This window comes from Quercus suber, unplaced genomic scaffold (genome assembly GCF_002906115.3).
Source record: "Quercus suber isolate HL8 unplaced genomic scaffold, Cork oak 2.0 scaffold_136, whole genome shotgun sequence".
NCBI classification, from domain to species: Eukaryota; Viridiplantae; Streptophyta; class Magnoliopsida; order Fagales; family Fagaceae; genus Quercus; species Quercus suber.
This window is the reverse complement of record NW_027069598.1, coordinates 417,035-436,283: the sequence shown is the minus strand read 5'-3', so window position 1 is coordinate 436,283 and position 19,249 is coordinate 417,035. Positions and strand designations below refer to the sequence as shown.

Sequence of the window (19,249 nt, the reverse complement as noted above, 5' to 3'; positions counted from 1 at the left end):
TGCCACAAAATATGGTCATCTTTGAAAATCCACCAATTAATATTAGAGTATTGAACCAACCACACTTTTACAAAGCATCGTTAGAAAGACAATTACAAGGAAAGTAGTATTTAACAAGATAACCCTTGAGGCTTATAAGTATTGAAGTTGTTATTCTAAGCTGGACACAACAACAACCTGCCTCTCATCACTTTCATCATCCCACAAACCCATATTGCATTCCTGAAAGAAAGAAAAAGAAAAAAACAATGGCGGAAGGAGTTCTCTTCGACCTTGGCAAGGAAGTCCTTAAAGTGGTGGGTTCCTTAGCACTCCAAGAGATCAAGTTGGCCAGTGGTGTCAAAGCTGAGCTTGAAAATCTGAAGAGCACAGTTTCCACAATCCAAGCTGTGCTTCTAGATGCAGAAAAGCAGGGCTCTCATAACAACGAGGTCAAAGACTGGCTCAAAAAGCTCAGAGATGTCTTCCTTGATGCAGATGACGTGCTGGATGATTTCTCCACTGAAGCTCTGCAGCACAAAGTGATGACTGGAAGTAAGATGACGAAGGAGGTACACATTTTCTTTTCAAGTTCAAACCAGCTTGCTTTTAGTCTTAAGATGGGTCATAGAATAAAGGAAATTAGGGAGAGACTAAGTATCATTGCAAAAGATAAGGATGATTTCCACTTTATTCAAAACTCTGTTGAGCCACAAGTCATGAATAGGGACAGGGAAACTTATTCTTTTGTATTGGAAGAAGATGTGGTTGGGAGAGAGGATGATAAAAATAAAATTATAAATCTTCTTTTGGATTCCAACACTGTAGAGAATGTGTCAATTATTCCAATAGTTGGGATTGGAGGTTTAGGCAAAACAACACTAGCTCAACTCATCTACAATGACGAAATTGTCAAAAATAATTTTGAGCTGAAGTTGTGGATTTGTGTCTCTGATAACTTTGATTTAAAACATATTGTGAAACAAATCTTAGAATCTTGGGGAAATAGGAGAGATGAAGAAAGCCTTGAGATTTTACAAAATAACCTTCGAGGAAAACTTAATGGAAAAAAATACTTCATTGTCCTGGATGATTTGTGGAATGAGGACAAAATTAAATGGATTCCTTTAAAAAATTTATTGATGGGGGGTGCTAGGGGAAGTAAGATAGTAGTAACTACTCGCTCGATAAAGGTAGCGGAGATAACGGGCACAACTTCACCTCATAAGCTTGAGGGCCTAGATCCAAAAAAATCTTGGTCATTGTTTGTAAAAATGGCATTTAAAGAAGGCAAAGAGCCAGAGTACCAAGGCATAGTAGATCTAGGAAAAACGATTGTGGGAAAATGTATTGGGGTGCCTCTTGCTATAAGAACAATAGGAAGCTTATTGTATGGTAAAACCTCTTATATTGAGTGGCAATCTTTTTTAGAGAATGAACTCTCAAAATTAACCCAACAAGAAAATGACATTTCATTAACTCTTAAGTTGAGTTACGATTACCTTCCATCACATTTGAAGCAATGTTTTGCTTATTGTAGATTGTTTCCAAAAGATTATAGGATTGATGTAAATACACTTATTAATCTTTGGGTAGCGCAAGGCTTTATTGTGTTAGAAGGTCCTAGACAGCGTTTTGAAGATATTGGCAGAAAATATTTTATGGAATTACTTTGGAGGTCATTTTTCCAAGATGTAGAAAATGATCATTTAGGCAATATAGGATTGTGTAAGATGCATGATCTCATGCATGATCTTGCAATTCTTGTGTCTGGAACGGAAAGTGCCATATTAAATTCAAGTGGGGAAAATGTTATTGAAAAAGTTCGTCATGTATCATTTAATCTTGTGGATTCATTGACACAATTTCAAATCCCCATGGCTAATAAAAGGAAGATACGAACAATTCTTGCAGCTAGTACAGGGAGGTCGTGGGGTTACTTAACTTGTGATGCACTTATTTCAAATTTCAATTATTTACGTACATTAGATTTGAATAAATTACATATACATGTTGTGCCCCATTCAATTGGAAAATTGAAACATTTAAGATATCTTGATCTTTCTAAAAATGAAAATATTGAACTTCTCCCTGATTCCATCACAAAGCTGCTAAATTTGTTGGTACTAAAACTCGGCGATTGTCATTCACTTAAAGAATTACCCCGGGGCCTTAAGAATTTGGTCAAACTCAGGCATTTAGACATTACTTGGTGCTACAAATTGACGCATATGCCCCTTGGACTTGGGCATCTTACTTCTCTTGAGATACTAACAGAGTTTGTCGTGAGGCAAGAGGATTTGAAGGCTAGGTCTGGTGGTGGGCTAAGTGAATTGAAGGAGCTGAGCAATGTGGGAGGAAGCCTTAAGATCAGACATTTGGGACATGGAGAAGATGACGTGGTAGAATGTAAAGCCACAAATATGAAGGACAAACAACATCTTCAACAGCTGACATTATTGTGGAAGGACATTTGGGATGATGGAGAAACCGAATGTTACGATGAAATGTCACTGGAAGGCCTCCGGCCACATCCAAATCTCAAATCGTTGGAAGTGTGGTTTTATATGGGTGTGAGAATTCCAAGTTGGGTCTCTTCTCTCACTAATCTTGTTAAATTTGAATTGAATTTTCTTCATAAATTGCAGCACATCCCACCGTTAAATCAACTCCCTTTTCTCAAGTCTGTTTGGGTTGATGGAATGGAAGCACTTGAATACATTGAATACATATGGATAGATGAAGAGAGTGTTAGTAACGTGTTGGGTGCATCCTCTTCTTCTTCTTCAAAAACACCATTCTTCCCATCCTTATCTTCTCTTAAATTGGTCGATTGCCCAAAACTGAAGGGATGGTGGAGGAATTCAAATGATGATAATGAGCCACACCATCTCTTACTTCCATCATTTCCTCCTTCTCTTTCGGAATTACACATATCCAATTGCCCTAACCTGACTTATATGCCCCCGTTTCCATATTTTAAAAAACCGCTGAACTTGTGGAGGTGTAGCTGGAAGGTATTGGAGCAGACAATGAAAATGGGAGCAGCAACCACATCAACCTACTTTCCTCCTCTCTCTCAATTACAGGAATTACTATTAGAGAAGATGAACGATTTCGAATCTCTTCCAGAGGAGTGGCTGCGGAACCTCGTTTCTCTCCGACAACTCTCTATACGATGGTGCGATGGACTGGTTTCTCTCCCTTGGATAGGCAGCCTCACATCGCTACAATCCCTTGAAATCCAGAGCTGTCACAATCTGACGTCACTTCCTCAAGAGATTCGCAATCTCGCCTCTTTAAAATCATTATCAATTAGTCGTTGTCCCCTCTTAGGTCAAAGATGCAAGAGGCAAATAGGTGAAGATTGGCCCTTCATTGCCCATGTCCCATTGGTAGAAGTGTATCCGCAGAACCAGCAAGAAGAAACAATTTCTTCAGGTATGCATCTCATCTATCTATCTTTTAATCCCAAATTAAAAAATCAACTACTGTTTTTGAGAGTTGTTATATTTTGGACAACTTTTAACTATTCAACTTCTTTTCTTATGCTGAACCGAACCAATTTAAAACTTTCTTTCTTTTTGGTCTTTTTTTTTCTTTTTCCTGTCTATAAAATGCAAATAGGTGAATATTGGCCCTTCATTGCCCATGTCCCACGCGTACTAGTGGATGGGTGGAACCAGCAAGAAGAAACAAGTTCTCCAGGTATGCATCTCATCTATCTATCTTTTAATCCCAAATTAAAAAATCAACTACTGGTTTTTTAAGAGTTTTTATATTTTGGACAACTTTTAAAACTATTCAACCTGAACTGAACCAGTTTAAAATTCTCTTTCCTTCTTTCGGTATTTTTCTTTTTCCTGTCTATAGAATGTTAATTAGACACTTGATTTCTTCACAAAGTTATTTCAACAAGAAAAATTAGGATAATGTATTCCATCCTTTTTTTATTTATTTTTTTCTTTCTTTTAATTCTAATGATTTATATCTTTGTACCTAAGAGCATGGTTGCTTATTAATTGTTGCAGAATCTGATTTAGAATCGAAGTCGGTTTGTTTACTTCCAGAGGACGAATTAATCTTGCAACAACCATTGCAAGATTGGGATTGTATTATAGGAATTTCGTTGTTTCACTCTCTTTTATTTATTTTTTTTCTTTTTTGGGGTCTATATATTTATTAAGATTAATTTTAAAATTCTCATTTGAACTATTGGTATATAGAAAATAACTAATGATTTAATTATTGTTTTTGATGGGATAATTGGTGAATGAATTCTTTCTTTCCTCAGAATTTTTTATTTTTATTTTGGAGACTTTGTTTTAGTCAAAAGCAGAACAAAGGTTGAGGTCTACCAATGCAGACATTCACAAATCTAGAGATAATATTCATCTGAGTTGTGCATTTCTTATCTCCTAATAATTAAATACTTCTAATTAGTTGTTAAGCATCTTGAACAAAACCTTTGGTGCTTTCAATTTTCTTTCTTTCTTAATCCTGTTTTTATATGTTAGATTTCTAATGCCCAGAGCATCACAGAGTCATAATTTTTTTGGTTTCCTAGTGATTTTTGGCTTTTCCTCTACCTCCAACAGCCACTTACATCCTTTCTTTCGTCTCCAGGTATTTCAAAACGAAAAATCCTACCCTTTTTCTATTCTTCCTTCTCATTATTGTCCTGCAAGAAACGGAAAAGTTCTAATTTTTTAATGCACAGTTCATGTACTTTATTTTTTGGTTCTTGTGCTAAAAATAACGGTTCATAACACTGCATTATCTGTGTAAATGATACTGTGTATCCAAGTACTAGAGAGTAGAGAATGGGTCTAATCTGTTTAGTTGTTTACAATTCATGGATAGATTGGATTGAATTTTTTTTTTTTTTTTAATTTTTATATTACTGTAAATAAAAATTATGAATTAATTTTTTTTATTACTTGAATACTAAGACTTGAGGATACCTCATTTTGTTTATGTTCCCCCCATTTGAGGTTTGTCATATTTTGGAGAACTTCTTTAGTCATTTGGCTTCTTATGCAGAACCAAGTGATGCAGAACCAAGTAATGCAGAACCAAGTAATGCAGAACCAAGTGATGCAGAACCTTATGCAGAACCAAGTGATGCAGAACCTTATGCAGAACCAAGTGATGCAGAACCATGTGATGCAGAACCAAGTGATACAGAACCAACTGAAGCAAAGAACAAAATACAGAACCAAGTGATACACTTTTTTTTCCTCAAAACTTTTATTAGATGCATGATTTCTTCAAATTATTAAGGAGAACAAAAAGGGATAATTGTAAAATTTTTCATTTGTTCTTTTATTCTAATTATTTATATCGTTGTATCTAAGCTTGTGTTGAAGAAATGACATATATGGTTGCTTCTTAATAATTGCAGAATCGTAGAAAATTTGGTTGAATTTTGAAGGGAGGACATGACCAGGCAACTAACTGTACAAGGAATCAGCTTACTATAAAAGTATTTTGGGGGTTAACTCTTTTGTTTTTTGGGGGGAATATTTGTTTGCTTCCTCAAATGTTGGTGTGAAGACTGACTTTTTAAAGTTAGAACAACACAAGATTGACTGAATGAGTATAATTTTTCAGACATGCACAAATTTTAAGGTAGATTGGATTGAATTTTTATCTGTTAATCAATTAAAAATACTAATTAAGGTTTTACATCTCACTTGAATACCAATTAAGACTTGAGGATAATGTCATTTTTCTTTTCATTTTCTATGTCGTTGAAATTTTTTCTATTTCTCTACCTGCTAAAGACACATCCTTTGCTTCTTAACTTCTGGTTGTGTAGTCTCTGTTTGAACATTGGGCAACATTGCGCATGTTCTTTTTATAATCACTGGAAAGCAGAGGGGGCGATTAGCATAATGGATGGATAGAGTGTACGAAGTTTTTAGGCCAAAGAGAGGCAGTTTGATTAAATGTCCCAAAGGCAGAGTAATTTGCTGCAAAGTGATGCTGAGGTAAGCAAATTCTTGCATTTTTAATCATTCTTACCATATCAGTTTTGTGCCAACTGCCAAAGGATTATATAGGTATTAAATACAATATGCCCTCACTCATATATCCATTACTGATGGAGTTAAGGCCACACATTTAATAAATTAATGGTTTAATTGGCTGATTCTATATGTTGATCTCACCTATGGAGGGGTGGATTGTATGCGGTCCTACCCTTTAGCACTTGCCCTTGAGTATAGTATGTTCTAATACTAAATGACATGCATTTTCTTACAGAAATGAGTGGAGGTTGTTCCTCATTTTTATTAGTTTTGTATAGAAATTACTGTTTGAAGGTAGTTTCTTTTGTAATTATAACCAGAAATGCATGTAGTGTATGTAATTTTGCACTTTAGACTAGTTCTATATGTCAGTCCTTTTTGTGCTTTGGAAGCAAAAATTTCAAAGGAAGGACGCAAGTGCGATAGGGGCCCCCTTTTTCATGTTTTTTTGTCAACCCAACTCAAGGATACAGTTGGTAAAAAGGAAATTGTTGAAAATGATCCCAAGGACTTTTATGTTTGCCTTAACATCTTACATATAGGAGTGGGTTGGAATAATCTAGTGTTTTTCAGTGATGCAAAAAGTGTTATCCAAAGTCAATGTCTCATTTTTTTTACAAGGATAATTCAAAAAAATCTGGCTTAAAATTTTACATGTTCTCACTGGTAGGAAAAACATAATTTAAGATACCTCAGATTTTCTCAATTTTCCTATAAGGAATATTCACTGAATGAGATATATTTGTATATTTTAGCACCAAGTAACTCATACACTAACCAATAAGGCAATAACTCATTTTCATGCCAAGGTATTTGGTAGAGAGCAACTTCAACATCTACTTCAATGCAAATTTTTTCACATTTGATATTGTTTTAGTCCAATGCTTTCTTAGAGTAATCCACAACCTCACCTCAGTTAAATCCTTGTAATTTCAGATGGCCTAGTTTGATATCGCTACTTGAAAGGAATATAGCTACCTCATTCTCTCACCACTTTAATGAGATTGTGAATTACCAATTGTTCAAGTTATTAGAAAGATGCAAGGGTGGAACAAGTTTTAATTGGCCTAAGATAGCTCAAATTCTATATTCTGGAGGAAGAAAATAGAGACTATATGATGGGAGTTAGATTAACATCTTTTTTCTCGAAGAAATATGCGTATGCTTCTATTGGTATGTATCAATTAAGATGCATCCTTCACAAGCTACCAAATATCATCATCATCATCATCATGCTCCTTGTTTTGTACTTTTTCTTTATTCATATCTTTATGGTGGTTTGGTTTATTTTAAAATAATTTCTAACAACATTAATTTCCTCTGTAGAATGAATTGTGACTGTAAACTACATGGCTGAAGTATTGATGCTAATAAAATCATATGCACATTACAATCCTACAAGTTTGTGATACATATTGCATTTCACAACTGATTTTCACTCTCTTTCATTGTATTTTTATTCTGCATCTAATATCTGCTAGTTCTTTTATTTGTTTGTTTTCTTCAGAACCATATCTCATACTAAATCCTGACTACCATGTATGGGAGAATAGCTTGGAGCCAATATAAAATGTTAGAATTATGGCTAAATGATTAAATCACCATTTTCTAACAGATTAAATTTTTGAGACAATCAGCATTTGAACAATCTATATAAGCTGTCGTTAATATTTTACTAGAAAAATGTCACAAATTATTACCTTGTACGTAGTATGTGACAAGATTTCACAGAACAACTCCCTTTTTTTTCTCAATTTTATTTTCTATAGCCTAGTGTGCATCAAAAGCACCAATATGCTTTAGTTTAAAGTCACAAAATTTTATGGACAACTTTAACTTCATGCTTCTTTTGATTACTGAGGAAGAGTAAAAACAGAAAAATAAATGAATAAATAAAAAATAGTTTTGACATCAATGGATTAGTAGCCACCCCTTCTGCTGCACAGGTTCTTAAATCCTTCAATCTCAGCCTCGTATATTAGTGAGCCACCTATATTGATTAGTTCTCTCTTTTCATTTCAAGAGCTTTCAATGTCATTGAATTTCTAAATTATGCTTTTATAAAAATCAGAGAGTGGGGCATTGAAACCAAAAGATTTTAGAGATGGTTCTACACAAATTAAGCATCATCTTGCAATAGATTGAGTGATACGCCTCTCACCTTCTTTTTTTTTTTTTTTTTTATATTATATTTACGATAATTTTTGTAACAAACAGTTTCAATTTCAGAATATTCATTGCAACATGTCACACGTATCTGTCCTTGTGTAGAGACAGCTTGGTCTATGAACTTTTTGTTTTTATAGCAATAATAATTTTTAACAGGTCGTGAATTTTTAATTTTGTTGCTTTGCTTTTTGTGCAGTCTGGAGGTTCATGTATGTGTACAAGTAGGTGATTAAGTAGGTGACTAAACCCATTTCAACTTACATTAAAAAATATGTGACATACCTGTGAATGACTTACAAATTTTAGTATTTGTTTTTAGGTTGACAATTTCAGGTGCAGGGCAAAATTGTATCATTTTGAGACTTCCACAACAAAGAACATCTTTGATAACTGCTGTTATCTCTACATTAGCATGATATTAGTCATCCTTGAAGCAGTATTTCAAGTCTTCTTAAGGCTGCTTAGGATACCACAGTACTCCAATCAATGGGCATGTGAGACTGGCAAACACTTACATGAACTAAGCTTGTATGCACATGCAATGGATTACTGTTTATGCAGATGCTATGTGTGTCTGTTTCATGATATAGTATCATTTTCCAAATCATATTATTTCTCTTTTGCAGTTTGGTGGAGGTCACTGTATCAGTTAGTCTTTGAAGTGTGAAGTGTGAAGATGATCTATTCCTTTGAGTATTTTACATAAAAGGGAAAACACCAATTCTCCAGGAAGAGACTATAATTTGGGAGAGAACGATTATGTCCCTGGTTGACTTCCATTCAGATAAAGTACCGCTTTTTATAACCTGAATTCTCCTATTAATTTTGTTCTTATTGGACAATCTTGGGATCTCCCTCATAAGTGATAAAGCTGCTTGGTGAAATTATTTATCAAGGAAGATTCAGCCACCAAAGCTTTGTCCTACCATGTGCTCTTTACAAGCTAGTTATCAGAAGCCATGAGAACATGCATTTGGATTAAAATAAATGTTGGTATGGTACTTTCATATTCCTCACAACAATTGAAATTAAATTCAACTATAAGAAATAGAACTTTGGGAGAGCTTAACTTCCATCCCCTGCCCCCTGCTGGTGGGGGTTATATTGATGAGAATTCTTATGTTCTAGGGTCATATGAATTTTTCCCTGTATTTAGTCAGGATGTTATGCCCTTGTGAGATTTTTGATTCTTACCACTTGAAGTATGAGTGAATACCTTCAAAATTTCTGAAGGGTAGGTTGTCTTGTATGGTTTTAAATGATTTACTTAAGGTAAACTTTGTGTATACTTATTTATTCTTATATTCATAATTTTTTTGGCCCTAGAGCTTGATATTCACAAATTTTACAATATTTTAAAGCTTGATATAATCCATGATAGTTCTTCTGATGAAGTTCTGCTTGCTAGCTAGGCTTATAGTATTTTTAAATAACAAATACATTGTCTTTACAGCAAATTTTACTCTTTTTATTATTGTTTTTCAAATTCAAGTAGTTCTGTTTCATACTTCCTTGAAGAAGGCAGGAAACTTTCATAAATGCAAAGCTGAAATGTCAAATGTGTATTTCTGTTTAACATCAATATCTAATGAGAAGAGGGAAAACACCATAATACAATATCCTCCTTTAATTTGATAGGATAATGTCATTTTTCTTTTCATTTTCTGTGACGTTGAAATTTTGTCTATTTCTCTACCTCCTAAAGATAGCCTTTGCTTCTTAACTTTTGCTTGTGCAGTCTCTGTTCAAACGTTGGGCAACATCACACATGTTCTCTTTTATAATCATTGGAAAGCAAAGGGGGCTATCCACGTAATGGATGGATAGAGTGTACGGAGATTTTAGGCCAAAGGGAGTTAAAAGGGATAAGGATGGTTGAGCTGTGACAGTTTGATTAAATTTCCTAAAGGTGATGCAGAGGTGAGCAAATTCTAGCCTTTTAATTATTCTTACCATATTATTTTTGTGCCAACTGCCAAAAGATTATATAGGTATCAATATCAGCATTCTATGATAGGTCATTTAGATGGTGAATTAACTACAATATGCCCCACACTCATGAATTCGTTTCTGATGGAGATAATGCCCCACATTTGATAAATTAATGGTTTAATTAGCTGATTCTATATGTTGATCTCACCTATTGAGGGGTGGCTTGTATGCAGTCCTACACTTTAGCTGTTGCCCTTGAGTATAATCTTTTCTAATACTAAATGACATACATTTTCTTACAAAAATGAGTGGAAGTTGTTCCTCAATTTAATTGCCTTACTTTAGGTCAACTTTGTGTATAGTTCTTTATTCTTATGTTCACAATTTTTTTTTCCCTATATTTTTGGCCTTAGAGCTTTATATTCACAAGTTTTACATATTTTAAAGCTTAATATAATCCATGATAATTCTTCTGGTAAAGTTCTACCTGCTGGCTAGGCTTATAGTATTTTTAAATTGCTGATACTTTGTCTTTAGAGCAAAATTTACTCTTTTTATTATTATTATTTTTCATATTCAAGTGGTTATGTTTCATACTTCCTTGAAGAAGGCAGGAAAATTCATTAGTACAATGCGGAAATGTTAAATTTGTATTTCTGTTTAACAATAATATCTAATGAGTAGAGGGAAAACACCATTACACAACTTCCTCCTTTTACTTTCCTCTCTCTACTCTACTACTCCCTTTGTTATTTAATTGTGTTTAATGGTTCACTCCTTTTCCCTTCTTGCCTGTCTCACCCCCCTGACCTTATTCTCATGAACTTACCATTAATTTTTCTTAAGCAGGAGCTTCATCCTTTGCATATATGTTTACTGGAGTTGTTCACTTATTAGAATGGTCTTGTTTAACTGCTTTTATTTTGTTCAGCATAGCCATAGATTATCTCATGCTTATCTTATTGATTTATTTCTTTTTCTTCCTTGTTGATGACTGTGGCATTATGTTTTGTAGTTAAGATGATAGGAGCCTCTATCCTCAGTTTGCAAATAGAGGTAAGTTGTAGATTTTTGAGCAAAATGATAAAATTCTATGGAAATTAATCAATATTTAATATGATATTTTATGTTTGTACTGCGCAATGTCATTTTAGTAACTAGTAAATACTAATAACTAATGGCTTCTGTAGTTTATGCAATGTAATAATATAAAATTTGGTTGAATAATTTCCTCTTTTTCTCAAATTTTGTTTTGAGAATTTGTCTAAGTCAAAAGCATAAATGATTTTGAGTCTAGTGTATATAAACATGCACAATTCCAAGGTCAATGATATAATAATAAAAAAAAAAATCTCCATCCAAATTGCGTTTCTTGTCTCTTAATTTTATATGTATAAACCACTCAGATTTTTAGGTATCAATCATTTTTCTTACCTTTCCACCCACGTTTTGTTTTATAAGTCAGGCTGCTAATGCTTAAACCACCTGACTTTTGGTTCTTCTTAATTGCAATTTTTTTTTTTTTGCTTGGATCTTGCTGCGCCTTCTATTACTGGAGCCTATTCCTCATATCCAAATATTTCGAAGGTAAAAGATTTCCATCAGTTGATTGTGATATGCTTCTTATTGTTGTCCTGCCGAAACAAAATTCTTTCTTTCGGTACACACATAATACTTTATTTACTTCCAAAGGTAGATTGGATTGGATTTTTATCTATTACTCAACTGAAAATTGCCAATTAAGGTTTTTCTTTTTGCTTGAATACCAATTAAGATTAAAGGATACTGTTATTTTTCTTACTTCTTTTTTATAATAGGTTGTTGTGCTCAAAACAAAACCCAAGATTAAGAAATTATGGTTTTTCCAATGGTTGGTAATTTGGCACTTTCTCTCTCTGCTAAAACCGTGGCCCTAGCTTCTTGAATTTTGGCTGTGGAATACCTGTGTGAACATGAGGCAGCAAAAACATGTGTAGGAGGGAAAGAACATAAGAGTGGAATCCAATTGCATATTTAACTTCTCAATCATTTAACTTCTCACACAGAACAAATCAGGGAAGCTACAAACCTGGCTAATTTTGGCCCTGAAATTGTGTAACAAGTAGCGCAGACTCGTTGGTAATCATCTTCTCTCTCTTAAAAAAAATTCGGTAAATCTCTTTATGTTTTGTATCCTTTCTGTATGTTCAAAGGCTTGTTGTTGCATATATGACATCTTCACATATATGGTGAAGAAAAGATAGCATTTATATCTTTGTACCTACATTTGACTTTATGTTATGAGGTGATGTACTTGGTTGCTTCGCTGCCTATCATAGAAACAGAGAAAAACTTTTACCACTTGAGGGGAGTATCTTCCATGCAAACTAACATTGCAGGAGTTATCTTATTAAATGGATTCTGTTTGGTCAATTATTTTCTTTATATATAAGCTTAAAACATGTTCTTAAGTATACTAGAAATTGATTTCCACAATGTCATTGGGTAATTGGTAAACAACTAATGAATTAAGTAGTTTATGGGTTGAGACAACAAGGCTGAATAATTTTTTCTTTTTCCAAATGTTTCTGGAGAATTCATTTAAGTCAAAAGCATAAAATCAGATAGAGTCTAGTAGGCTTATTTAGTCTAGTGTATCCGGACATGCACAAGTCCAATGGTAAATTATCTAACAGATTTTAGAATACCCTCATGTTCTTAATTCTTTATGTTTTATTTTATGGTGGGTTATTAATGCTCAAAGCAGCATCCAAGCTTAGGAACTTTTCATTTTCTATGTGGTTGGTGTTTTGTCTATTTGTCTACCTCCTAAAGCCCCTTTGGTTCTTAACCTTTTGTTGTGCAGACTCTGTTTGAATATTGGGCAACATTGCTAATCTTCTTTTCTCTAATCACTGTGAAGAACCAGCATGCTAGCCCCCCACGCGAGTATGGGGGATAGAGTACATGAAAATTTTAAGCCATAAAGAGGTAGAACGAGTAAGGATGGTTGAGACATGACAGGTAAGAGAAGCAGTTTGATTAAATATCCCAAAGATGGAGTAATTCACTACAAAGCAATGCGGAGGTAAGCAAATTCTAGCCTTTGCACTATTCTTACCTTATCATTTTTGCCAAAAGATTATATAGGAGCCAATATGAAAATTCTTCTTGTAGATCATTTAGAATGGTGAATTATACATTGTGCCACACATTTAATAAAATAATGGTTTAATTGGCTGATTCTATATGTTTTTGGGTTTTTGAATATATCAAAGGGTTGTTATCTAGTACTGATCTCACCAAAGGGAGGGGTATCTTGATACAGTCCTACTCTTTAGAACTCGCCCTCAAGTATACTCTTTTCTAATACTAAAAGACATGCATTTCTTACAAAAATGAGCGGAAGGTGTTTCTGATTTTTGATAGGTTTTTAAAGATGTTTTTTGAATTGAAGGTAGTATCGTTTGTAATTATATTTAGAGATGCATACTGTGTGGCAATTACGCATTTTAGATATGTTCTGTATGTCAGCCTTTTTTGTGATCTGAAAGCTTAAATTAAGGACCATTATATGATTAATCAATCAATTCAATGGAAAGGGCACTAGTGCCATCAGATTAACATCTATATACATATGATTCTGTAGTTTACTAATTAAGCTGCACCCTTCAAAAGCTATCAAATGTAATTTTGTTCCTTTTTATTCCCCTCTCTCTATTTATCTCTTTAAGGTTTTTTTATTATAAAATTTATAATAAAATTCTGTAGTATATTTGTAGAATGGATTGCAACACTAAACTATAGGTCTTAAGTATTGATGCTATTCATTATGTGCATACTATAGTCCTACAACAAGGTGGTGATATATATTCCATTTCACAACTGGTTTGCACTCTCTTCTATTGCACTTTTATTCTGCATCTAATATCTCCATGTCCTTTTATTTGCTTCTTTTCTTCAGAACTGTATCTCATACTTTGTTGACAGGCGTTTGCATTTGGTTTCTGTATCAAGTAATATATAGACCAAGTGATATCTGGCACTTCTTGACCTTGAGTTACATTTTTTCAAGAGGGTGAATCCTGAGTACAATTCATAGGGAAATAGCTTGGAGTTATTATCCATGTAAGCTATCATTAATATTTTACTGAAAAAAAGGTCACTAATTATCATCTTGTATGTAGTCCGTGAGAAAATTTCACAGAATAACTTCGGTTTTTTTTTTTTTTTCCTCAATTTTGTTTTCTATAGCTTAGTGCACATCAAAAGCACAAATATACTTTAGAGTTTAAAGTTGCAAAATTCTAGGGACACTGTAACTTTATGCTTCATTCGATTGGCAAGAAAGAGCAAGAACAGCAAAAATTGTTTTGACATCTTTTGGTATTTGGTAGAAAAAACTACTTGATTTGGCTTAATACAATTTTTCTTTAATAAGTAAACATTTTGTTAAAAAGGCACAAAATGGGGGCACAACCCTAGTACACCGAATCTATACAAGAGATTTAATTTGCTTAATTTAATTATTTAGCTCAAATCATATGGGAATTTTGTATTTCTAAAAAATGTCTGATGAATACTTTGCCAATTTTTCTTACTCCAACTAGCAGAAACATGAATTAAGGAGGTGGAACGGATCATAAGATTGCTGGTGCCCCAAATATTCTAACTAGGTCCAGAAGGATCTCACCCCATTAGCTACACAGGTTCTTGAATCCTTCGACCTCTGACTTATAGATTATTGAACCACATCTTGATCAGTCGTGCACTCTTTTCTTTGTTCTCTTTCAAGAGCATCCCATTTTATTGAATTTCTAAATTATTTGTTTCTGTATATAAAACAGAGGATTGTGGCATTGAAACCAAAAGGATTTTCAAAGATGGTTCTACAAAAATCAAGCATCATCTTTCAATAGATTGAGTAATATGTTTCTCACTTCCTTAATTTAGTTTCATATTTGTGATCATTTTTGTAACAGTTTTGTCTTTTCAAAAATTTGCTTGCAAAATTTTTTTGTAACAGTAATATTTTTTAACTGATGAATTCTTAATTTTGTAGTTCTCTCTTTTTGTGCTGTCTGGAGCTCATTGTTGTGTACAAGTAGGTGACTTAACCCATTTAATCTTACATATAAAAGAATGAGTGTGTGACATAATCTGCAAAAGTCATACAAATTTTTATATTGGTTTTTCAGTTGACAATTTCAAGTGCAAGGCAAAATTGTGCATGCTCCATTGATGGCTTTTGAGACTTCCACAACTAAGAATCTCTTCAGTAAGTGTTGTTATCTCTACATTAGCATCATTTTAGTCATCCTTGAAGTTGTCTTTCAATTCTTCTTAAGGCTGCTTAGTATGGTACAATATTCCAAGCCATGGGCAATTGCATATATGAAAGTCACAAACACTTACATTAACCTGAAACTTTTATACACATGCAATGAATTCCTTTTTGTGCAGATGCTAGGTGTATGTTTCATGTTCTAGTATTAGATCCCCAATAATATTCGTTCTCTTTTGCAGTGTGGATGGAGGTCACTGTGTCGTCTTTGAAGTAAGTGTGAAGTGTGAAGATGATCCATTTCTGTGTATTTTAGAGAAAAGGGAAAAGGAGCATTTTCCATAAGGGACTAGAATTAGGGAGAGAAAGATTACGTCCCTCGTTGACCTCCATTTAGATGAAATTCCTTATTTTTTTACCTAAATTTTCCTATTAATTTTTGTTCTTATTGAAAAATCTTGGGATCTCCCTCATAGGCCATAAAACCGCTCGGTGAAGTTATTTATCAAGGAAGATTTGGCGACTAGAGCTTTGTCCTACCATATGCTTTTTACAAGGAAGTTTTTAGAAGGTATGAGAACATGCATTTGGATTCAAATAAAAGGTGGTATGGTACTTTCATATTCCTCAAAACAATTGAAATTCAATTCAACTTTATGAAATAGAACTCTGAAAGAGCTCAACTTCCCTCCCCTGCCCCCAACTGGTAGGGGTTATGTTGATGAAAATTATTATGTTCCCTGCATTTAGTCATGATGTCATGCCCTTCCTAGATTTTAGATTCTTACCACTTGAAGTATGAGTGAGTGCCTTCAAAATTTCTGAAGGGTAGGTTGTCCATTGTCTCATATATGGTTTTAACTGCTTAACTGAAGGTCAACTTTGTGAATAGTTTTCACAATTTATTTTTTACATATTTTTTTTTGGCCCTAGAGCTTGATATTCACAAATTTTACACATTTTAAAGCTTGATTTAATCCATGATATTCTTCTGGTAAAGTTATACCTGCTACTGCTAGCTAGGTTTGTAGTATTTTTATTTTTTAAATCAAACTTGGTCTTTAGAGCAAAATTTACTCTTTTTTTAATATCACATTTCAGATTCAAGTAGTTGTGTTTCAGCCATTGGCCTCAGTAGCCTATTGGCACCCAGGTACTCTAGTGTCTTGATGCTCGGGGGTTCTAGCACCCGCAAAATCACCTAGCAAAAAAAAAAAAAAAAGTAGTTGTGTTTCATACTTCCTTGAAGAAGGCTGGAAATTTTTTTTTTTATAAATGCAATGCTGAAAAGTCAAATGTGTATTTCTGCTCAAAAACAATATCTAATGAGAATTGTTTTGTTTAACTGCTCTCATATTGGTCAGCATAGCCATAGATGATCTCATGCTTCTCTTAATGATTTATTTATTTTTCTTCCTTGTTGATGACCGCTGCATTCTGTTTTGTAGTTAAGATGGTAAGAGCCTTTATCCTCATTTTGCAGAATATTTGCCTCAATGTCTTGAGCTATTGTTTTGGGTCTAATAGAGAGCAAATAGAGGTAAGCTGTAAGATTTTTCAAAAAAATGATATAAGTCTATGGAAATTGGTTCATATTTAATATGATATTTTAGCTATTGTTTCCCCTACAGATGACAGTTCCACTAAGCATGCAACTTGACTCGTAACTCCTAATCTGCAAGACTTGATCTTATATGTTTGTTTGTGGTAAATTTACATTCCTTTTTTTTAATAGTATTTGTCTCACATTCTGGGTGAAAAGTTGCTTTCATGATAACCATATGTGTACATATGTGAAGACTAACATATTTCTTTATCTCCTTTCTTATTGTTTCTTAGGTATGTCAGCCATTATACAACCGTGTAGTTCCCTATTGAATGGTTGTCAAATGGTGACTATACAGCAATAAGCAAAAAAAGTCTTGAATTAGCTATTACAAAAAAGATGTTTAAGATCACATAATGATGTGGACTGGTCATATTTGCTCCTTTAGAGAAGTATTAGTCATCTTCAACCGTCTTGGTAGAGAAATGAGGACAATTGAGTAGATAGTCATGTCAACCGGAATGCTGAAATCACAATTCCCAACTTGTTGAATACTGTTGCCATCTAGACTATCAAGTATTCGTATTTCACGTCTTCAAATTTTATGATTTGGGAGGCCAACTTTGTGTGAGCTTTTGGTGGATCAACTTATTGGGTTCCTCTTGCAATGACTAGGGTGCTCTTTGTACTTAATATACAATTTATGTTTGGAGGTTCTTTTCTATATTTATTTATTTTTTCTTAAGGAGATGGAAACTTTGAAAAGAAATTTTACATATCTTGAAACTTATTTGAATCTATGATGTTCCCTCAATGATAATGATAATAATAGACTTTAAACCGTTGAGTTAATTAAAACCCATAGATCACTCATAAACTATAACTTTTTTTGTGGTAAATGAGAGAGGTGAGAGACCAAACAAAAAAAATAAATAAAAAAAAGAAAACCTAACCCTGCTCAATGATGTTTCAAATCTCGATTGGGTAAAACTCATGCATGTATGTGTGTCTGGCATGATAATGATATGCATAATCTCCACGTAAAGCTGAGATTAGCATTAATGGTTTTTAAGAAATTGCTTCAGAGACCAATGTCCCATTTAAGAACACGCACAGAGGACTTGTTTCTTACAAATTGAAAGTCTTTTGTTTGAATGTATTCTTGGTGGCAAACATATTGAGGTATAGTGGAGATTTCCATAAACCTAGTTTTAAGCCATCAATACAAATAAAATTAATGAAAGTGAACAATCAGACATCTTCGAAGTAAACATTGCAATGCTACCTATTTAAAACGCTAATAATTACGGAGGAAGAAGTACGACAGGCCGTTTTGAGTCAGGTTCCCCATATACGACAAGGCACTTTAGGTTTATTTTCATAGTCGTCTAGACTCTAGATGATATTACGGCGTATCGGTTAATGTCTAAGATTATACTCCTTCAATACTTGAAGCTACAAGTCATTTATGTAAAGTTTACTAATGAACCTACTTAAATTGTATGTCGTTGGAACTGTTATTCATTAGTCATGACAGTTAAGTTTGCTACTGTTTGTTATGGCAGACTATTGGTTGGTTTATTTTGTTAGATTTTAGTTTTGATTTTGTTGTAATCGTAAGGTGTATAATAAAGCAATGTGCCTATCGCATCTTAATTAATCTTCAGTGAAATCCTTTTTTAGTGAACTACGATATGATTAAAATATAATATTTCTTTACTTCTTTCTTCTTCATTTTTTTTTTCTTTGAATGCAGAATATTAGGGTAATTAAATTTTGAGAATCATAATTGAAGTCTCTCAGTTTCAATGTCAATCCTACACTTTTTTTTTCTTCTGTGTAGAAATATTTGGTTGGATTTTTTTTTTTTCCTTTTAAATATGTGAATTTGTTTGTGATGTGGTGTAATCCTTTTTTGTTTAAATCCTTTTTTTTTTTTTTTGATGGGATTGTTTAAATCCTTTTTTAATCTTAGATAATACTATCTCTTCTTTTTTTTCCTTTTTTAAGATATTAATTTTTTGAATTTTTTAATATATTAAATTTATTTTTAATAAAATAGAATATATATAAATTTACTATCATGCTCCTATTTAATAACTTTTTTTAATAAATATTTTATAAAGGAAAAAAGAAATATTGTTTGAATATTTTCTTTTAAAAAAAGAAAGTAATAACGTCACCTTAAGTTTAGTGGGTGGGGGGAGGGCGTAGATAGGTACCCTAATTTTCTTAAAAGTTTATGATGTTGTGAGAGACCGCGACCTCGGCCTGTCGGATCCTGCTAAGCCTGGCCCACGCAAATGGGTGAGTACGTGATTGTTATCC

The 19,249-nt window shown here is 33.4% G+C and overlaps 1 protein-coding gene across 22 annotated transcripts; it reads left to right on the top strand.

Annotated features, from left to right (window-relative positions):
- Positions 1–17,711, top strand: LOC111996439 (putative disease resistance protein RGA4). Of its 22 annotated transcripts, none has more exons than XM_024028411.2 (24): positions 3–3,420; positions 3,607–3,687; positions 5,023–5,201; positions 5,384–5,610; positions 5,801–5,972; positions 6,948–7,184; positions 8,377–8,413; positions 8,500–8,708; positions 8,807–8,969; positions 9,081–9,173; positions 9,919–10,100; positions 11,128–11,168; positions 11,930–12,230; positions 12,958–13,179; positions 14,082–14,219; positions 14,705–14,800; positions 14,939–15,015; positions 15,154–15,195; positions 15,290–15,369; positions 15,618–15,648; positions 15,852–15,946; positions 16,824–16,915; positions 17,007–17,082; positions 17,215–17,711. In XM_024028411.2, the coding sequence occupies exons 1-4, from the start codon at positions 249–251 to the stop codon at positions 5,402–5,404; spliced, it is 3,453 nt and encodes a 1,150-aa protein (XP_023884179.1). In that variant the 5' UTR covers positions 3–248; the 3' UTR covers positions 5,405–5,610; positions 5,801–5,972; positions 6,948–7,184; positions 8,377–8,413; positions 8,500–8,708; positions 8,807–8,969; positions 9,081–9,173; positions 9,919–10,100; positions 11,128–11,168; positions 11,930–12,230; positions 12,958–13,179; positions 14,082–14,219; positions 14,705–14,800; positions 14,939–15,015; positions 15,154–15,195; positions 15,290–15,369; positions 15,618–15,648; positions 15,852–15,946; positions 16,824–16,915; positions 17,007–17,082; positions 17,215–17,711. The 22 variants fall into 22 exon arrangements, with proteins under 22 accessions (XP_065632629.1, XP_065632630.1, XP_065632631.1 ...); XM_024028408.2 differs by having other exon boundaries at positions 9,077–9,173; XM_024028420.2 differs by having other exon boundaries at positions 6–551; positions 2,628–3,420; positions 8,807–9,173.
- Positions 17,712–19,249: the final 1,538 nt, after the last annotated feature.

What these genes read in the sequence shown, in the direction of transcription:
- LOC111996439 (XM_065776553.1), top strand. Translation starts at nt 249, where the DNA reads ATGGCGGAAGGAGTTCTCTTCGACCTTGGCAAGGAAGTCCTTAAAGTG. An exon ending in AGAAGAAACAATTTCTTCAG is followed by an intron (nt 3,421 to 3,606) that starts GTATGCATCTCA and finishes AAATGCAAATAG; the next exon opens with GTGAATATTGGCCCTTCATT. An exon ending in AGAACAAAATACAGAACCAA is followed by an intron (nt 5,202 to 5,383) that starts GTGATACACTTT and finishes TAATAATTGCAG; the next exon opens with AATCGTAGAAAATTTGGTTG.